The sequence below is a fragment of the Merops nubicus genome, unplaced genomic scaffold, assembly GCF_000691845.1.
Source record: "Merops nubicus isolate BGI_N331 unplaced genomic scaffold, ASM69184v1 scaffold7315, whole genome shotgun sequence".
Lineage (NCBI taxonomy): Eukaryota > Metazoa > Chordata > Aves > Coraciiformes > Meropidae > Merops > Merops nubicus.
The window spans coordinates 33,331-53,391 of record NW_008608922.1 but is presented as its reverse complement, the minus strand read 5'-3'; the positions used below and the strand labels follow the sequence as shown (position 1 = coordinate 53,391).

General features: G+C 37.0%; 1 protein-coding gene across 1 annotated transcript in view; it reads right to left on the bottom strand.

Annotated features, from left to right (window-relative positions):
- Positions 1–1,771: 1,771 nt before the first annotated feature.
- Positions 1,772–20,061, bottom strand: part of LOC103773064 (autophagy protein 5-like) — a gene marked incomplete at its 5' end in the record, with an annotated part of 41,769 nt that continues 23,479 nt past the window's right edge. The window contains one exon of the mRNA XM_008940417.1: positions 1,772–1,908. Within this exon, the coding sequence (XP_008938665.1) occupies positions 1,772–1,908 (137 nt within the window). The remainder of the gene's footprint in view (positions 1,909–20,061) is intronic.

The window sequence follows — 20,061 nt, the reverse complement described above, 5'->3', positions numbered from 1 at the left end:
TAAAAATTCTTCGTGACCCACAGAAGACAGCATAGGTTTATTTCACTGTTACCTTTTCCCTTCCATTTCCTTAGTGCTATTTCCTCATTTACATTTAAAACCCTCATTTGTCTACTGACTTTCTGCCTTTAGTGACTTTTTTTTAGCCTCACTTCTATCCTCACCCAAGGAGATCCTTCCCCTCTTGCTTCTTAAAGAGGTTTTTTGTTTGTTTCATTGATTTTAATTTTCTTATTTTTCAGATACAGGCATGTATCCTACCATAAAGGGAGCATGGAAACTAGTGGGAACAGCGTTGGGAGTTACCGGGACATTTGCAGGCCAAGACTTTCATCAGGAACTTCAACAGCTACTATTTTTGAAAGAAAATTGTCATGCTTTCTTTACATTTGATAATATGTCTACTACAAACGTAGTCTTGTGCCACAAACAGCAACAAACTGCAAACAAAGCAACAGTGCACTGATGAATTCAGCATAACACAAAAAAAATGGTAAGACTTCTAGTAGCAGCTATGCCAATTGTCTCCTCAGACAACTTTCTCACTCAGTTCAATCTCTGTCTTTTGTACTGCAATGGTAACAAACACTTAGAAACCAAAGTGATCCAATAGCCTAAAAATACATCTGCTAAACTAGGGAAAAATCTGTGCAATGAGATTAGAAGCTTCCAAATTTCAGACGGATTGCTCAGGGACCACAGTAGAAAACTAAACTCAGATGTAAGGAAGAATTAGTTTGGAAAAGCCTCAGCTTTCCAAAATTCGAAATTATTAAAAAGCAATACATCTGTTCATCATTCTATGATTTAACTGCTTTCTAGTCTATGGGAATAAACAGCAGGATACAATCATTTGCAACATCCGTTTACTTTTTTTTTTTTTTTTTAAACTTTTAAAACTAAATTAAGAAAATATTCTTACAGGGAAAAAAAAAAAAAAGAATTTAGATGAGCACAAAGAAATTCCATGACAAATCCTGAGACAAATTATCCTACATCACTGCTAGTCTATGAAAACTGGTTTGAATAATAAACATACTGGAGTTTTCAGTGACAGCATACAAATCAAAAGTATTTGGAAGTTATTAAGTTGTGCATGTTTTTAAATGACAAAACATACTCACGGGTTTACTTTAAAATCTCTCACTGCTTGTTATCAAAGTTAAAAGATCATTTGCATACCAATACATGTACTGTAAACATGAACTTCTCATTAAGGAAAGATGGGTTTACAGTAATTTGATCTTTTACAAAAAGCTATTGGTAACTGAATCTCTCAGTGTCTAACTTTCTAGAAAATTAAACCAATGTTTCCACTCTCAAAGTTGAAACACTACCGCTTTAGGAAACAGCCCTGTTTATTTGTTAACCAGAAATACAATCAAGTGGCATATTTCCATTTGCTCTTCGTCTGACAGTTTCAGCTTCATTATATTTTACAAGAAAACAGCAGACTTGCAGAGGTCCTGTAAATTCTTTCATATCGCAACTGATTTAATTACAGTGGTGAAGAAAAACAGCGGTGATGCAAAATAAGATCAGCCCAATTGCCCTTATCTGATGATCGGATCTCTCTTCCTGTTAGGCTTACAGCAGTGAGGACTTGTTTTGTTTCAGGTTTTTTGTTGGTTTTGGTTTTGGTTTTTTTTTGGTTTTTTTTTTTTTCTTTTTTCTGGTCAGGCTGCCTCCGTCAAGACTGACAGAAGCAAGAAGTTGACATGCCCTTCTCATTCCAGCTTGAGAATGGTTCTCATATCAATACAGCCGAGTTTCAATCAGTAGGTCGGGGAATGATACTAATGTGGAGAAAATTATCTGGATAGCTCATATGTTCGCTTAGCCACTGTATGGGTGTTTCCAGCATTGGCTCAATTCCATGAATCATCACTTGAGTCTTCTGCTCTCCATCTAATTCAAAGAAAGAGAGAAACCACTAGTATAACATTCAAAATTCACAGAAATGTTAAACATTTACTTATGCTTAATTTACGGTATATTTAATTGGTGTTACAGAGTTTAACATTTAGCAGAATGAAAAGCAGGAAATATTGGCATGGAGAAAGCTGAGATTTTTATCATCTGAGAAAGAAACTTTGAGTTAAAATTAATTCCAAGAAAAAAATGGGTTAAAATGAAACTCAATGAAAGTGCCACTCTTCTTTAAGAGTTTCAAGATCTTGTTTCCTACAGTGATCACACCTTGGCATCAGCACAGTTAAGGCACATCCACCTCACCCACCTATAAGCCTGGTACACCAGCTATAAGCCTTGAGCATGATCTATAACACAGATCATGCTCAAGAAGTTGAGCTTCCTAAAACGTACTAATAAAGCTGTATTATTAACAATGTGATCTCCTGAAAGAGCTGGACTACATGTAGTATGTCACATACATAATATTCCTGAAGTAATTTTGTTTTGCTGAGCATAATTTACTGAAGTGTCTAACAGTATTTCAGAGTTACTCAGAAGGCTGAGTTGGCACCAGCTTTTTCTCACTTAGCTTCATCTCTTGGAAAAGCTAAGTTAGCAAATGATTCCCAGTATGACAAGAATATTTTCTAAGAATATTTAAATTCTTTTTATTTATACTTGTCCCAGAGGATGCAAACACTTTGATCCAAATGATGGGAACCAGCTAGAGCAACTGACATAACTGCCATGAAATGAACTAAAAAAACCCCAAACCCGAAAATTTATTTCAGAGCCTTGAGATGAGAAGAGCATCTGAAATATGCTCCAAATAATGGTTAGGGGAAAATAAGTAGGCAGTGACCTTCTACTGTTTTTATACTACGGTCTGGCATTCTCACACGGACCTACCACAGTGAAATCCACATTCAGTGTTCAAAAATATCACTGCCTTCTCTAATTGGCATTTTATGCCCTTCTCAGCTGTTGGTATTACAGAACAAACCACTGTACTCCCCAGCAGTTGCATGGAAGACAGCAGAATCTAGAAGTCAAGGTACCATTACTGGCTCGTTCATTTATCTACCCTAGTTGTAGCATAATTCCTCTTTCATAACATAGACAAAATCTTTGTTTGGTAACCAAGATGATTTGACAGCTGCCTGAAGTAGTTTGTATTATAACTGGTTATCTATGCCAGCACAGGCTAAATTAGACTAGGAAGAATGTGGTGTTGTCTTCATGCTAGTAACAATTCTTCCTGCAGAAGCAGACAGTTATGTTTGCCTAAAGAATTATACATTAGATACATGTTATCTACATATGGTATCATATTCTGGACAAATTCTTGATTAAATATATAAAGCTTGACTCTCTAAATAGTATGGTATACACATTATCATGCTAAATTAAGCATAAACAATTGCTGGTTTCTGGGTTTATTTGAAACAGGTCAGAAGAATGTGGCACGTAATTTAAAAATAAACTTCTGGTATTTCCAACCAAAACAGGTATTTACTGGGCTGAAACATTGCCAGTTAGATTGTCAAGAGTACAAACTCCAAAAGAAAAGATCTCAGAAACTGAGTTTTTACACTGAGAAGTTAGGGAACATCTAAATATTTTAAATATTAAAGTAACTCCCAAATACATGTATTTAACAGTTTCAAATTGAAATCTTTATATGGTGTTCCATAAATAGGCCACAGAGTTGGTGACATTTTTTTACATTTCATAATATTTAAAGAAACAACTAATTTGCACACAGATGGTAGAATGCTGTTACAGCATTAGTACTGTGCTAGCCACCTATACATAGCTGACTTCACAAAAGCTTGCACAAAAAAATAGATTAAAAACTGTAGAATCTCAGTATGATTTTCTTGTCATTGGAGGAGAGGCTTATAAATTACAAATGCTTTCTATGGCTCTTCTTTTACTCTGTGACAGAAGATTTTTGGATGTTTGTGCATGTGCATACTACCTTGATGCCTCCTACTTAAAAATGAATTGCGGTTAATCTGGGTGTCTCCATACCCTGCTCCCTACCAAACTTTTGTCCCTTTCTCATACAAGTCTTTTATTCTGTTCTTCAGACAACTAAGAAAGTCTCAGAGGTCAATGCAGAATTTACAGTTTAATTAAACTCTAAGTCTCTGCATAGCATTGTTTGTGCTTTAGTATTATCTCTGACAAAGCATCACCTCTCCTTAATTCCCTTTCCCCTTGAGGCTTGACTAAAGGGATCTTACCTACCAATTCTGTATTTACTGTAGCCTTCCTTAACAAAATTCTTTGTTTTCAATTCAGCATTCTTCCTTCCTTTTGTTACTGGGGACCACAGACACTCCCTTAACTCACATTTACCCAAACTTCCTTCAACTTTCATGTTTTCAGTAACTTCCCCATTCTGAATCACACACTCCTACAGGTGGCTCCTTTGCTTTATGTTGCAAAAAGTTGTCAAGAGCAAATACAATAAAAAAAAACCCGCAAACTGAAAAATATTCTAGTTTTCTCAACATCTGTCTAATTTGTACCCACCATTACCAGTGTGATCTGGGTTCTGGATGATTTATGAAGTATCATGAAAGCTTTATCCAGCTAGTTTACAGATATAATAGATTTACATAATACTTTTTCTTCAATTATTGTTCATATTCTTAAAATTTGCAGCTTATTTTGTATGCCTCTTGACACACCAAGTGCTGTTCTCTTCTTCCTCACCCCATATTCTTTGATAAAGTCTTTTTAGACTGACAAAATGCCTCTACAAAAGTGTACAAATTGCTAAACACAACAGATATTTAGATGAGCATGTAAGATTTAAATTACCTAATTACTAAGAAGAATAACATCATTCTATATCATGGGACCAGGCCTATAAAAATGAGGACAACAGCTCTGCTCATTTGTAGTGCATGGGGTCTACACTTGATAATATCATGACTGTCAATAACTGTTTTACAATATTCAGTAATGTAGTAAAAACCCGGGGTTTCATCAAAATCAAGAAGTTAATATTTTCCAGTCACCTCCCTGACTTTTTTCCCCCTTTTTAAATCAGGAAAGAACTATGTTGCATGTTAGCCACCATATGACTTAAAGATTGTTTCTTTGTTTCAGATTAATCTCAGGAAGAACATGAAGTGGAAATATCAGAAATATAAAAGCCCAGCAATATATGTTTCATAGGAAGATTTGATAGTGTGTGTACACAGTAACTATTAACTTAAAAAAACAGCATATTTTTATATTACTGAAGTAACAAGCAAATAATAAATACTGTTTTGGCATTTTAAAAAAAAAATTAAAAATAATCTCAAACCAAATTAAGTCACATTCTATCAATGTGGCTGTCCCAGATTTAAAAAGATTTTTCTTTCCTTTCCTTGTGGAAATCCATGAATAAAGAAAGCACTATAGCTCCCAAAGTCACTAGTGGCAAGTCATAGGCACAGAGTATAGAGCTTTTTGGTAAAACTTAACAGTATTCCATCCCCAGAAGGCAGATAACTATGCTGACATGTTGTGTACTAAGACATTTTTGAGACATTTCACATCACTAAATTTAGACAGAAACTCAAGGGCTGCGACACTTGAAGTAGGTACCCGACCCAGGCTAATAAATCATACCATGTCAAGTCAGAAGAATTTTCCAACTCTGTACAGAAAATGGAAAGAAACAGGCAGCTCTGAAGTGAAGGGTTTAAGAAGAGGTCTGCTTCTCTATGAAATGCCTCAGCATTCCTGATCAGGAAACCACCCTGACCCAGCCAAAGAAAGTACTGGCAAAGGACTCTCTTTTGCAGATAGGCATCTGCTGGAAGGAAGCAAGAGATAGTGGCTGTTGCATCTCAGAGTCCCTGAGGCAGCTCTCAAAGCCCTCCTCAAACTGAGGCAGCTAAAGTCTGCCCTCCCTTCTTTCACAAGAAGGCCCTAACTCTGTCAGTATTTGCTGCTGCTAATCCCAAGCTTCCTCTAAAAACCCTCCATGTTCAAGAATCAACGAGACACAGAAAAAGCAAAGAGGACAAAATTTGTAGTCTTCAGAGAAGGTACAAAGATGTGCAATGTCATGGTATCGCATGGTAAGTTTTTCTATTTCCTTTAGCTATTTAAGTCATTGCTTACAAAGTAAGCCATTGAATATTAGGAGACAAAATAATTTAATTAGCTTATTCATCATCAGTTGAGATTGCTACACATACCCTTGATGCAATGTAAATACATTTTTCTACTGAATTATCTTTTAACTAGAAAGGAGGAATTAAAAGACAGATGGAAAAGAAAAGAATTGCTTTGAGATGGATTCAAGTGCCTAAGAGCAGAATAGTGAGAAGGTACTACTTTTGGCCAAGGTACATATTTCAGACATCTTTTAGATTAGCACCAAAATGTTCACCAATGGTGCAACTACATACTCACTTCCACCTTCACAAGATCAGCTTCTCTAGCCAGAATACATATGTGATGCACCACTTAAATTCTTCAATGAGATGAAATACCTCCCTTCTGATTTGTGGCCTCTACCAACCACCTGTCACAGTAATTTAGCTGGCTTATATTTTTTCTATCATAGACAATACTAGATACTCAGGATTTAGCAAAAATGTCTCTGGAGTACTTCAGTTAGGATCCTCCATATGTATGTCCTCTGCATAGCAAGTCCCAGAGCCTAACTGTAGTCATCAAAACAGACAACACAGAAACCACAGCTTCTTAGTCAGGGCAGCACCACTTATACAATTGCCTTTAAAACCCTAAAAAGGAAAATGGAACCCTGTGCTCCAAACTAGGAACAAACAATGCGCTTCTTGCGTGATACAAAAGGACTATATTGGACAAGGATATTGAAAAACCTAAGAAGTAAACATAACCCAGGAAAGTGTCCTGCAGTGGCAGCCTTATGACTAATGTAACAGACCTAGTTTCCAGCTTTTTCAGCTGTAAAGTGGGCCATAAACATTTGCTTGCTTACCTTCTGACTGCATCATATGTGCTGGACTAGGAGATACTAAAGGCATTCCTGACAATAGGTTATACCACACTGCAGAAAAACTCATCTGGGGTCAGTCTTTCAAGGAGCAGAGGTCTCTTTCTGTGGCTGTGGTGTGGCTGCTTTCCTTTCCAGCTCTCCTGGTCCTCAGATTACAAGGTCGGAGAGCAGGCCTTCACATGTGCATATACCTTGAAGCAGCCAGAGCAGTCCTTGACAGTGTGAGTCTTGACATTTCTGAATCTGAAGAGACACACCAACATCTTCACTGGGAAGATTTTAATCCATCTCTTTAGGGTCTCTTAGGAAGTAACTTACAGATACACAGCATGCAAATTCAAAGACTATGTTCTGAGCTGTACCCAGAGGTGGTAAGAAGAGGATAGTGGCTGAAGTTGTCCTTCCCCTCCCTAGGCACCTTGGTTTGGATATCCTAGAACATACAGAGAAATCTAAAGAAGTACTCAAGTGACTTCTGCAGCAGTAATAGAATATAAATAAACAAGCACTCGATGAATGAACTTCAGTTTTTGCACTTTTTAATAGGTAGCATCTGTAAAAACCCCAAAAGCTCAATATTGACAGTAACGGTTCAATTTGATACAGGGATCCTTCAACTGCTAGCACTGAAACTGATGAACAGCATCTAGCTCTTCAACAGCAGCCTGTCCAAAACTGAAACCAGCTCCAATGTCTGATACTAAAATTGGCAATGACTGGATATCATTTACCACAAAACAAGCTTCACAATTATTTTCATTGTGTGTGCTACAAAAATCACGTGCTCATAGAATATCTGTAGACTTAAAAAAAAAAACAAACAACATGTTCATATCTCTTTTGTATTTATTTTAGCCAGATACTGTATCTTTTTTAATTTATGGCAAAATATTTCTTCATTCAATGCGCAAGCTTAGCTACAGAATGAATTCAACCCATCTATAAATCAAATATTCACACTTTATTTTCTTAAGTATCTTAAAAAAAATAAATTAGAAGTTAAAAACATAATATTTTGGGCTTTGCCATTCACTCAAATCTGACCGTAACACTTCTGCAATCCGTTTCAAACGTGTACGTGTAATAGTGACCAAAGTATAGAAATATGGTGAGATGTTCAGATTCCACAATAATGATGACCTCAATATAAAAGTCTCAATTAGAAAACCAAACGTGTATTTTGAACAAATCTTACCTTCTCAGCTGAGTACTAACAGGTGCTCAATACTTAGAGAATTTTATGGGAAATGCACACAAAAAAAAGTTGAGCTTGGTCAAACCTCTTGGCCAAATGACCACTTGCTCTTTGAATGAACTCAGAATAGGTACTTCAGACAGTGAACAGCTAAATCCTCTTTAATGATACAAAATATTTATATTTAAGAAATTAAAGCTTCAAGGTCTAAAGTTACTACACATTCCATTAAGTGGGGTTTTTTTTAGTTAATTTTTTTAAACAAGGAATAAAATCTTAATATGGTCTTCAGAAGCTTCATACTAGTCTATTTCTGCCATCATCTTCCTGGCTTTCCTTACTTTTCTGTGAATTCCACCCTGCTTTTCACAGTAGTATGCTCCATTACTGAAAGTGACTCATTTTCCATAGCAATCTTAACACACTTTTTGCCTTACTTTAATGCCACATAAACTAGCAAAATCCTTATCCCTTTCCCCTCCCCTAATTTGGAATAATTAGCAGTTTAAACAGAAACAGAGATGATATATTGGATCACAATGAGCAAGACACTTTGTTCAGTATCTTCTGACCAAGAGCAAGAACATATTAAAAATTCTGCAAAGTCGATGCTAAAATAGCCTAGCCACAACAAAAGGTTCTTCTGACCTCAAAAATTTAGCGACCGATTTATGACATGAAAGCACAGGATTGACTTTTCCTTCCTGCCTACATATCCTGTCAGCCCTGGGGAAAGCCAGTGGTGCTAGTTTCAGGTGAAGAATTCACACACAGAAATACACGGTCAACACAACATTCAGAACAAGTCCTCTTCCTCAAAATGATTCGGTATCTGTAACAAACATTGCTCCAAACACAAGATGTGGTTTAGAGAAAAAGAACTTCATTTCCTGGATATAATCCAACCGCCCAATATGAGTACAAAAAAATGATCAGGTAGATCTGGTAAACGGGCAGCAACAAGAATATATAATTTTAACCATTGTTAGTAACATGAGTTCAATTCCTCAACCTGAGGCCACAATTTTCCTAAATATATGTTCTCAGCTCTGGATATTCTTGATATCTACATAGATATCCCAGAGAGTTTTTAACTATGGGAAGTTCCTGGCCTAGAGACAACTAATGGTAAATAAAATTCACAACTTTGTATTTTGTTTAAAAATTTCTTTTAAAAGGAATGTTAAGTTTTAATACTTTTACTGAAGGACTCCTTACAGATAACAGAACAAGAGTGCTTAACATATCTTTTCTAACTCATTAGTATGATTTTTAAATTCTTCCCCAAAATAAAGTGTTCAAAACATTAGACCCACTCTTTTCCAGAACTACTACTTCTTAGTTCAATATACTATGATCAACCTCAGTGAACTCTTCTTGCAAAGTACTTGACTACAAAAGTCTAATTCCTCCACTGCAACACGATCATGAAGTCCATGTTCCTTGATTTAGCTTTAACTACTGCTGTATTTCTTGACACTGTTTTGGCATAGGCCAGTTGGCTGATCTCTACATGGTCTTCTCATGGCATAAACATCCCCTACTTGAGTTTAGACATTTGTGACTTAAAGAAGAGGAAAACAGTTTCTTTATCACAGTTCTCAGTACAATTAGATTCCCTGGATTACTTTCCAGCACAATCCTAGCTTTCTCTACCCTCAAAATGAAAGTAAATGACTATGCAGTATCATCCTTTAAGTATCATTAAATACTGAGACCAGATCGAATACTTGGCATCCCCCCCATTCATAATTTTCTTTTCCATGCAATTTTCCCCTCTCTCATTCCTTCCTGTCACCTTCTACCTCAAGTCTATCCTCAGGCTAGCCAGATTTCTGAAACATAACAAAAAATGTGGATTAAACTAATCCCCACAAGCAAAGGTCTATTATACTTTAGAGCAGTTTACAAGAACCTGGGTTACACTTCTAATCTCATAGCAGCCAGAAAGTATGTAAGCAAACAAGAAAACTCTTTTCTGTCCAGCTGAAAAAGTTCCTAGAGAAAGTGAATTTGGCCTCAGACATCACTAAGTCCAGACTGCCTGAGCAGACTATTTTTAACAAGTCTCCAGGCACTCCAAAACAGTCAACACTGACAGTAATGCCATCTAAGACTACCTTCTGTGGAAAAGTTCACGCAGCTCAAAGGAAAAGCAGACAGAGGATGGAAATGAAAGCTTTACTTACATAAACTTTGTTGTTTGGGTTTTTGAAAAAAATTATTCTTGTATTTTTAATAGAAGCTTTTTAATGGAGTTCTAGTAGGTCCCAAACTCATTTATGACAGAATATCTAGCATTTTAGTAGTTAAAAGGTTTTAGAAGACCTTACAATGACTGAGCCCAAGATGCTTCCCATCAAACATGTAGCTTCAGGGAGGAAAAAAGAAGAAATTTTATAAGATGAAACTCCCAGGAAACACTCTTATACCCTTTCTTCCTTACCTTCAGCCCTGAACCAGCAATAAGCCTGTGCTAGCTTATAAGGGACTGGGGTTAGCAATTGGAAGCTTATAAACCAAATTTCTGCCATCTGTTAAAGTTTGGCTGTGCACATGTGAACGAAGTGGCAAATCTCAATGCAAATCAGGCTGCTGTTCACATAACAAGCAAGCACACAATACATTTATATATACAAGGAACAGGCAAGATGTGCATGAAAAGATCAGCACTTGAATGCACAACAAATTGAGCCCAACTCATCCATAATATGCTTTCCATTGCTGCGGGCCAGCTACATCACTTTTAGGAGTTGTGTAGCTTTTTAAAACAGCAGGCATCTCGACTGACAATAACTTAACCCTTTCATGTACCATGCCCTTAATGAGATTTGAGGTTTTCCTTCCCTCTAAACTGTGTACAGCTGACCTTGAGAAATTAAGGCTACCTCGGTATACAGCTAAGGAGCCTAATATAACCAATATGCGTCTTGACCAAAATGAAACATTTTATAAAGATTTTTCTCTATATTAGTATAAAGCAAATCAATTTTCTGTAAAAGACCTCTTGTTGCTAACAGTTTGTGAGAACTTCTATAATGCCATTGCTTTCAAAATATTGTTATGCCAAACAATTAAATAGCAAATCCTCAATACAATGATTTTATATATTCCCTATGCATATCCACGTTCGTACACTTTTAAAGCTTTTTAATGGCATTCTTGAACTTTCAACCTCTATTTTACTTTATTTTCAAGTTACTATAATTCACATCATGCCTGCAAGTATTCTTCAATTCTAATGGTTGTCCATCTTTTATAATGAACTTTTCAGCTAATCAAATGACGAACTGTTCCTAGCAAAGCAAAGGATTACTGTTGCTGCAAAATCACTGTCAATACAGAAAAGACCAGCATATTTACTTGTTTTCATCAAGCCATAATGGTGATCGTTAGTTTATCTGCCCAGTTTAACAAATCAAATTCAAAGTGGACATTTGGACATAATTACAATTTAAAAACATTTGCTTGAAAAGTGATAAGCGACATAGACAGATCAAAGGCTTAATGATTGCTATTTCATGTTTTGTACCTTCCCCTGTTTAACTGGAGAAAAATAAACTGGCTTTGCCTCGTTTTAAAATGCAACTTCCAGCAATATTATTATGGTATTTAACAAAGTAAACAACTTCACATGCAAGCCACACATGAAAACAGAGATGAGCTACTCAGTTAACTCCAAAATACAGACAGTTTTGTTCCATGCCTGACAAATGCTTCCACCTCTGCTAAGCTGATCGGTAAAATCTCGGCTAATTGAATCCATCGATGTGAAAAACCACAGGCTCAAGTCTGTACTGCATAGATCAAGCTGAAGGATTTCTGCTTCAGCCGTGGCGGTAATAGTCAGCGGGGTCAGGTCAAAGAGGGCTAAAGTGAGTCAGGATATAGCCAAGGAATACATCAAACACTGATTTTAAAAGGGCAATTAATCTTAGACAGAAATGCTTCCTGGGGAATGAGATCTCAATCTTAAGAGCATACTACATGATGTAGCAGTAAAATTGTACATATACAAGCTTAAAGAGCTTTCATCCTGTGATCACAAACAGAAGGGGAGTGCTGTTTATCAGAGAAATACAAACCTTTGCTAAAATACTTACCTTAGCTTCTTCCAGGCCCTTATTCATTAAAAAAATTCTTTAATGAGCATGCAATAGAGCTTGCACACATGAAATATCTTTTTCTGTACATGTACAGTAAATTCTTTTAAACAGCAGTAGATTCAAGTATTTGATGTATACAAATATATTTGAAGTATATATTCAAATATCTCTACCACAGTAAAATTAAAGAATTTAATCTTAAGAGTAAAGCAGTAATGCACTACCTGAAGGGCTCTCTACACTGAACAGTAACTTTAATAAATAAACAACTCTCTCCCCAAAACAGCTACCTTTTCAGTTAAGATTGGAAATGAGTTTTTATCAAAAGCTCATTTTAATTTTTCCATTCCAAAGAGAGATGGCTTCAAAGCTGATAGATTATCATATAATCTTTATTTTTAAAGTGATTGACTAGTAACTTGAGTGTTTTATTTTAGAGTTCAGAAAGTATTTTTGCACTTTACAGCAGAAAAGTAGATGCATAAAACTTTTAATGCATACATACAGCATTTGCAAACAATTTGCTAAATATCAGTGATTAGTTAGTAACATTACTAGGAACTGTTACCTATGCGGACAAGACACTGCAGGTACGTAGCTCTGAAATGACTTACAGATAATTTTGCTGCATTAGTTTGCAATTTTAAAGAGAGTTGCAACCTCCTCTTCCATCTGAGGATACTGATCCTCAACATCCAAAGTGGCAGAATGGCATCTATTTGTGTATCTGACGCATCTATCTATGCTCTTTGCTTAAATTGACAGTGAGTAACAGTTTGCATTAAGGTACAGGACTTACTGAAGTTTTCCAAAGTGTAGATGCCCACTGCATTTTGCCACTGTAAGTGTGGTGATGATGCCACCAGGAAAAAGTGCAAGGAGCACAAGAGGCTTTCAAATCTTGAGTGACTACAGCACCTCTGTGCACGTGTCAAACCACTGCATAAGATTTTAGCTTTCACATACGGAGAAGTTTTACATTTATTTTCTTACAGATATTCTCCAAATCGCTACAGGTGCCAAAAAAAGAGAGAAAGTACAATTTATCTATTGCATGTGAAGTTATCAAAATCTATGATTAAAATGAGGTATTCAAGAAGGGGACAATTACTATTAACAAGTGCTGCGGAATCCTTAGAGAACAGAGTAGGACAGTAATTAGTGGATTACTCTGCTTTACATTACTGGTAAGGCAGCTACTTTTCTACTAAATATTTTTTGCAGGTCCTTTAGGTTTGCAAGTTCTCTTTGTTTCAGCCCTGTAAGATGTTAATCTCCTGCGAAAATCAAGTTAAACCTATACGTTACACCAAGGCAGAACAGAACAAGACTGCCTAAGAGAAGCAAGGAAGAGGGGAATGATTTTATTCAGACACCTCCTAAAGATACAGCACACATACCTCATCTAAAGGCATAGATGTATCTCATAAAACGGACCAGAACGCACTCTCTGGACCGCAGGGCAAGTGCCAGAGAACACCTCCTGCCTACGCAGCCAAATTGTCTCCCCCTCCACATCGCTTACTGAGACCGTTAATCCATAAACAGTGCTCCAGTTTTCTGAGAGAGGATTTATTGGCTTAGACCAAAATTATGCCAGAGAACTGCTAATAGTCATACAGCACAAACAACACATGTTCTAGCCTTCTTTTTTTACTAGTATAAATGAAAACACTGACACCATAATGCCTAAATCTGGTTGTGCACTGCAGTGTCATTGTTGAGAACTTCATGTTGCAAGTCTTCACAGAGGTTTACTGCCTTCTCCTGGAAGTTTTGGTAGACCCACTAAAGTCTACATGTACACTTGCACAAGTTACAGCACTAAAGGCAGCAGTGATGGTACATCATATGTATGTTAACAAGATGACGACTCCTACCAGAAAAGAGAACTTTGAGCGTTCTCACATTTTCTGTGAAATTAGCCATAAAAAATAACCAGGAAGTCTATATACTTTGTGTACTTCAGTTGTTGACATGCTTGTTTCTGAGAGCAAGAATATATGAGAAACCAGAATAAAGGTGTGGGTTTTTTTTTTTTTTTTGTGTGTGTGTGGTTTTGTTTTGTTTTGTTTTTGTTTTTTTGTTTGTTTGTTCTGTGAAGTTTTCAATGGCTGTCATACCGAGTGACCTCTGTGATCTCTTTGGGGCGAGACAGACTGATTTAGATCAGGATTAAAAAAAATCCAATTCTTAACTGTGCTACTGACCTCAGTGTGACCAGGTGCAAGCCACATCACCCCTCTGTGCCTCTAATTTCTCCTTCCTCTTTGTCTTTCTTCACCTATCTTTTGTCTAAGTAATAAATTGTGTAGGAACACATGGCAATGTCCGTACATAAACAACCTGAGGTCTCATCCTAAAACACAAAAAAATATTCTTTTTAAAACTGAAAATTCACAATGAAAACAATTTGTCAAAACGCTTTAATTCCAAAAGTTTTCTTAAAACCCATATGCATGGCAGATTGCTAACAGAAAACTTGCTCAATTTCTAGTGATTCACCTCAGCCTTTCCTTGACTGCTTAGATTTTCAGGTCCATAGCATTCCATGAGGGATTTGGGGGATAGGACACCGACGCTTGCAGGAAGTGCAACTCTACTGCAGGCCATGAAGCAGTCTGCTCCTAGATGAAAAATCCCATCTCTTTTCTGCAAAGAATTTTAGAAATGCTGGCTTGTGAATTCCAAACAGAATAAGTTAAACTTTGAAGAAGTTATTTTGCTCTGTGGAGGATTCTACTTTCTCCATTTCATACTACTACTGTTAATAATAGACTTAAACTTTGTTGTGCCTGAATCAAGTCATTTGTGTTCTGACAAATTTAAAGAGAATAGTCTGGAGTCTGATACTAATAAAACTTACTGGGTGGCCAACAGAACAAACGTAGCTGAAGCTGAACAAATTTCCAAAGGCTTGTCCGAGAAACAGGATTATTTCCTTATTTGCTGTACCTCTTCCTAAATTCCACCCTTTTGAATGTGCATGCATGTGCATGCCCAGAAACCACTTCTAAGTCACAAAGGAAAAGCACATTACTCTTGTGATATTAGGAAAATTTAAGAATGGAAGAGGAGAGACTAGATTAGAACATTTCAGTTGGAAGGGACCTAACAATGATCATCCAGTCCAACTGCCTGACCAGCTCAGGGCTGACCAAAAGTTAAAGCATGTTATTAAGGGCATTGTCCAAATGCATTTTAAACACTGACAGGCATGGGGCATTGGCCACCTCTCTAGGCAGCCTGTTCCAGGGTTTGACCACTGCCTTGGTAAAGAAATGCTTCCTAACGTTGCATCAAAACCACCCCTGGCACAGCTTTCAGACATTCGCACATGTCCTATGACTGGATACCAGGGAGGAGAGATCAGCTCCTCCCTTTCCTCTTCTGCTCCTCAGGAAGCTGTAGAAAGCCATGAGGTTTCCTCTCAGCCTCTTCTCCAAACTAGACAAATGCAGTGTCATTCGCCGCTCCTCACAGGACATTCTTTCCAGCTCTGTCACCTCTGGAGGCACTCAAGGACTGTCACATCCTTCTTAAGTGGACGCAGGGCCCAGGACTGCACACAGCACCCGGGGCGAGGCTGCACCAACACTGAAAACAGCAGGATAATCACCACTCTTGACTGGCTACTTGTTGGTTGCTGAGAAATTCTATGCAGAAAATTCACATCCAGCCCCAGACTGCCACCATGCTTTTTCTTTTCTTTTGAGAGCAAACAAGCCAGAAGATTCTGCATACAGAGAAGCCCTCTCTGATAAGATTATGCAAAGAGCCTGTTTAGAAATGAAGATGGCTAACAAGAAGACATATAAACAGCACAGTTGCCACACTATTAAAGTCTCAGATTATTTGCACCTTTCTGTGTAGTCATGGAAAATTAACCGTGTATTAATTTTGTAGTCTGGACTACTAATTCTATCATCTGAAATAAACCTCTGGACTTCCACTCCTTTTAATCAAAAAGAACTACCTAATCAAAAGGCATGCAACTTGAACACAGATGAAAAAAAAAAATCTTCAACTTGTAAAAAAAAAAGAAAGCAACTGGGGCAGCTAGGTGTGTGTGGCTGTGGAAAATAAAAAAAGTCAGAAAGTCGGAAGTCAGACGATGAAAGGCAGATGCAGAAGGATAATCCAAGCAGATGGCCTGGTTAGGAAAAGCTAACAGGCACAAATAATGACTCACACCAGAAAGGAGACATACATGATGACCTCCTCTAACATGGAGAGCACCACTGAGTCAAGGAAACAAGGAAAGTAGAATAGCTTAAGTATCGGTCCCAAGTTCAGTTCTGAACTGCAAGATGACTCTGATAGTGGAGGAGCAGCTTTTAATCATCTTTTAGTATGCCTGCACACTGTAAGACCTCTAACCCTTCACCATACTGTCATATCTGTGTAGGATGAAACTGTGGCTAAAAACTGCCAAAAACTGCTAAGGGCTAGTTATATTTTTAAACTTAGGTGGTCTAGAAAAATATTTCAACACTACCTCCACAGCACTGAAAAGCAGACAACAGCCTGCAGAGAGCACAAGTAATCAGACTTACTAGCTAGATATGGAGAGTGAAAACTTCTTAAATTTACTTCCTAGGTTTGCTCACCAGAGCAGCAAGGTCTGCTGATCCTCTCCTTGCTGTGCAGCTCCCACAATAAACCCCAGGTCCAGCTAATTTGACCTCAGACAGCACAAACCCACTTAGATACCATATCAATCCAGAGACATTCATATTGCATACATTTACCTCCTTCTATTGCACTGTTTGTCACTTCCATCAAAGTTAGGACCCTACATGACAAATCTAATCTAAATTTGATTTTGTTTTACTAATTTACTGGAAGTCAATGCTTAGAAAACTTAGAGAGAACAAAAACTATTAATATGTAGTCTCTCATACAGTATGCATTAAAAAAAGCTGAGCGTTAATTGAAAACAGTTGATCTCTAATTTTACAAAATCATTCAGTACAGCGAGTCTTAAGAGAAAAATCCTGGAAGCCTTTTTGATCCTTGTTTTATTTCTGAAAGAACTAATGACACTGCTGTAGAAAGAGGTCAGTTCACACAGCTTTTCTGAATGAACAACAATGCTGTGAAAACTGGGATTGATTGATAGCCTACTGTTTGCGTCATTATGCCCAAATGTTTACCATTTGAGTCTTCAAGGAAGCATGAGACAAAAATCAAAACAAGTTTTATGAAGACTTCAACAACACTGGCAAACTCATATTGCATCCAGAACTGTTTAGACATGATAGCAGTGGAAGAAAAAGTTTTCCTTCTGCATTATACAATTTTTATCTTCACATTATGCACAATGTCTTAAATTTCTGGTCTGGAAGAGAAAAGAAGCCTTTCCCTCCCTCAGAACAACTCTGTTTTCTATCATTTTAACCCTTGCCCTCTTCAAAGCATTCTGTTGAACTCAACACTTTCCTCTTGCAGTTTCTGCTCTGTAGTTATGTAAGACGGTAAGATGAGTCACCATTTCTACATGAACTATTTACAATATTAGGATGTTCTTTTACAGGAACCTCATAAATGCCTGCTAGACAATTTATTTTTAATTGCTGTGCATTATTCACATGGGCTTTTCCAAATTTGATGAACTCTGAAGTTCAGAACTGATATCGCTACTTCTGGTAACAAAGGCCCCTTAAACAGGCGACAGGAACATCTATCATCAGATGTATAAAACTGCAGGGAAATGCAGCAACACATAGGGAACACTTAATTTTATTTATGTGTCACAAACAACATTACTGCTGTAAGCAGGTAGCCTAATCTACCTCATTTTGGTAAGACAGAGGCTATTAGACAGTAGGAAAAAATAGCCATGGTGCTATCTCCTTGAGGCACAGATAATTAATGTTGTTATTAAGCAGTTTTGGGAAGAATACCAGAAAGTAATGTGTTCTACCATATCAGCTACATGACCTTATGCTGTATTTCTGGCAACAACATGGAATTAACATCTCCTCCTCCTTACCTGCATAGAAATTATAACTATGCAGTCTAAGAGACCACAGGCAATATCAAACTTCACCTTAGCCTGTTCCTCCATAATACACTGCACTTTGTCACAAATAGTAGTATTTCACAAAGTATTTTAAAGACCGTTTAATTTTCTGGAACTGGAACTACTGCTGACAATTCCACTTCACCACACAAGAACTGTCCAATTAAAGAATCAACTTTTGTTTGTGCCAGTGGCACCCATGAGCACAGGAAAAAAAAAAAATCAGACAGCAAGTTTACAAGCTGTAGCACAAGCAATAGTCTGATTCTAGCCCTGGAGTCCTCAGGAAGGGGTGTTTCATATTAAAATAAAAAAAGACAGCTGTCACGAGCTTAGATTCCAACCTACATGATGCACAGCCCATGAGAAGTAAAACTAGGACTTTGGATTGTTGGCTGGAAAGGATCTCTGTACAATTTTGAGTATGTAAAATGGTGAATGAAAAGAGGGACAATTTTATTCTGGACTTCCTTGAGTAACAAGGACATGAGTGTTCTTGGAGGACATCTGAAAACCAAGAGACCTAAACAGGGAAATGAAAACGTTGATAGAGAGACATAGTCCCTAGGTATCTAAATGTTTTCCATTTTCTTATCCAATATTATAAAAAATCGTTGGAAAACTCAAGGAAACTGAGATAGAAGTGGACCACCACAGGACAAAAAGATGGAAAGCAAGAAGGAAGAGCTAAAGCAGAAGTTGCAATGACCAACTCCTTCCCCAAAGATCTAGATCTGTTTCTGTTAGGAAATCAGCTAACAGTTGAAAAACTACAAAAATAGGTACACAAACTACGGTGAGCTTAGTCAAAGAAGTAGAAGAGCCAGTTTTAAAGGATGAAAAAGCAGAAATGAAGAGAGTAACTAAGGACAGCAGGAGTTATTTATGACTGGAATAGAAGTACTGAAGGAACATGATGCAGGAAAAAGAAAGGAAACAGCTGTAGGGCTACTGACAAAACAAGATGCATCAACACAAGTCAATAAAAGAACTAAAAAAATAAGTGCCAATACTCCATGATGCTGGGGTCAAAATCAGAAGCAATTAAACACTGCCTGAAACCAAAATGACCAGTTTGCCTCAGTTTTAAGTATGAACAACTAGGGAGAAGCAAATGTAAAGACAACACCAAGCCACCCCCACATGTGATCACAACTGAGAACTAAACACAGTTTAATATGTTCAAACTGCATAACTTGCAAAGTTTTATTCTAGTTTTACCTCTAGGAGAGGTCAGGAATAGGAGTCTACGAACAATAAGCCAAGTATTATTTATACAACCACAGTACATCCAAGTTTGATTTCAATTGTATGCAGCATAATTATGGAAAAATAGCAAATTAAAAATATACCAGTATACAACACAGGTTTACCTGTAGTAAAATTTCAGATTGAGGTGTCTTTTCATTTATGAACTGCTGTGTAACTGAAAAATTGCAATTTATTATTGCAGTGACTAAAAAACAAACAATAACATGCCTTACAGAGTGGTTACAGTAGGTTGCAATAGAGAGGAAGTGATTACTGGATGTGTTTGAGAATACTGATTTTAATATTTATTAAACATGACAAGTAGGACTTCATTGCTTCCCAAGCTTCATGTCAACAAAAGAGGATCAGAACAAAGAAAAAAGAAGATTGAAACAAATTAAATGCATCAATGTCAAATGCAAGATTATGCACTTTGTGATGACTTGATCTTACTACTTCTGTTGCCACATAACCACAACCTCAGCCTGTAAAGTGGCTAAATAGACACCAAGGAAAAACTACTCTGCTAAAGAAAAAATATCTGATTTAACACATTTGCTGTCTAAATACTCAT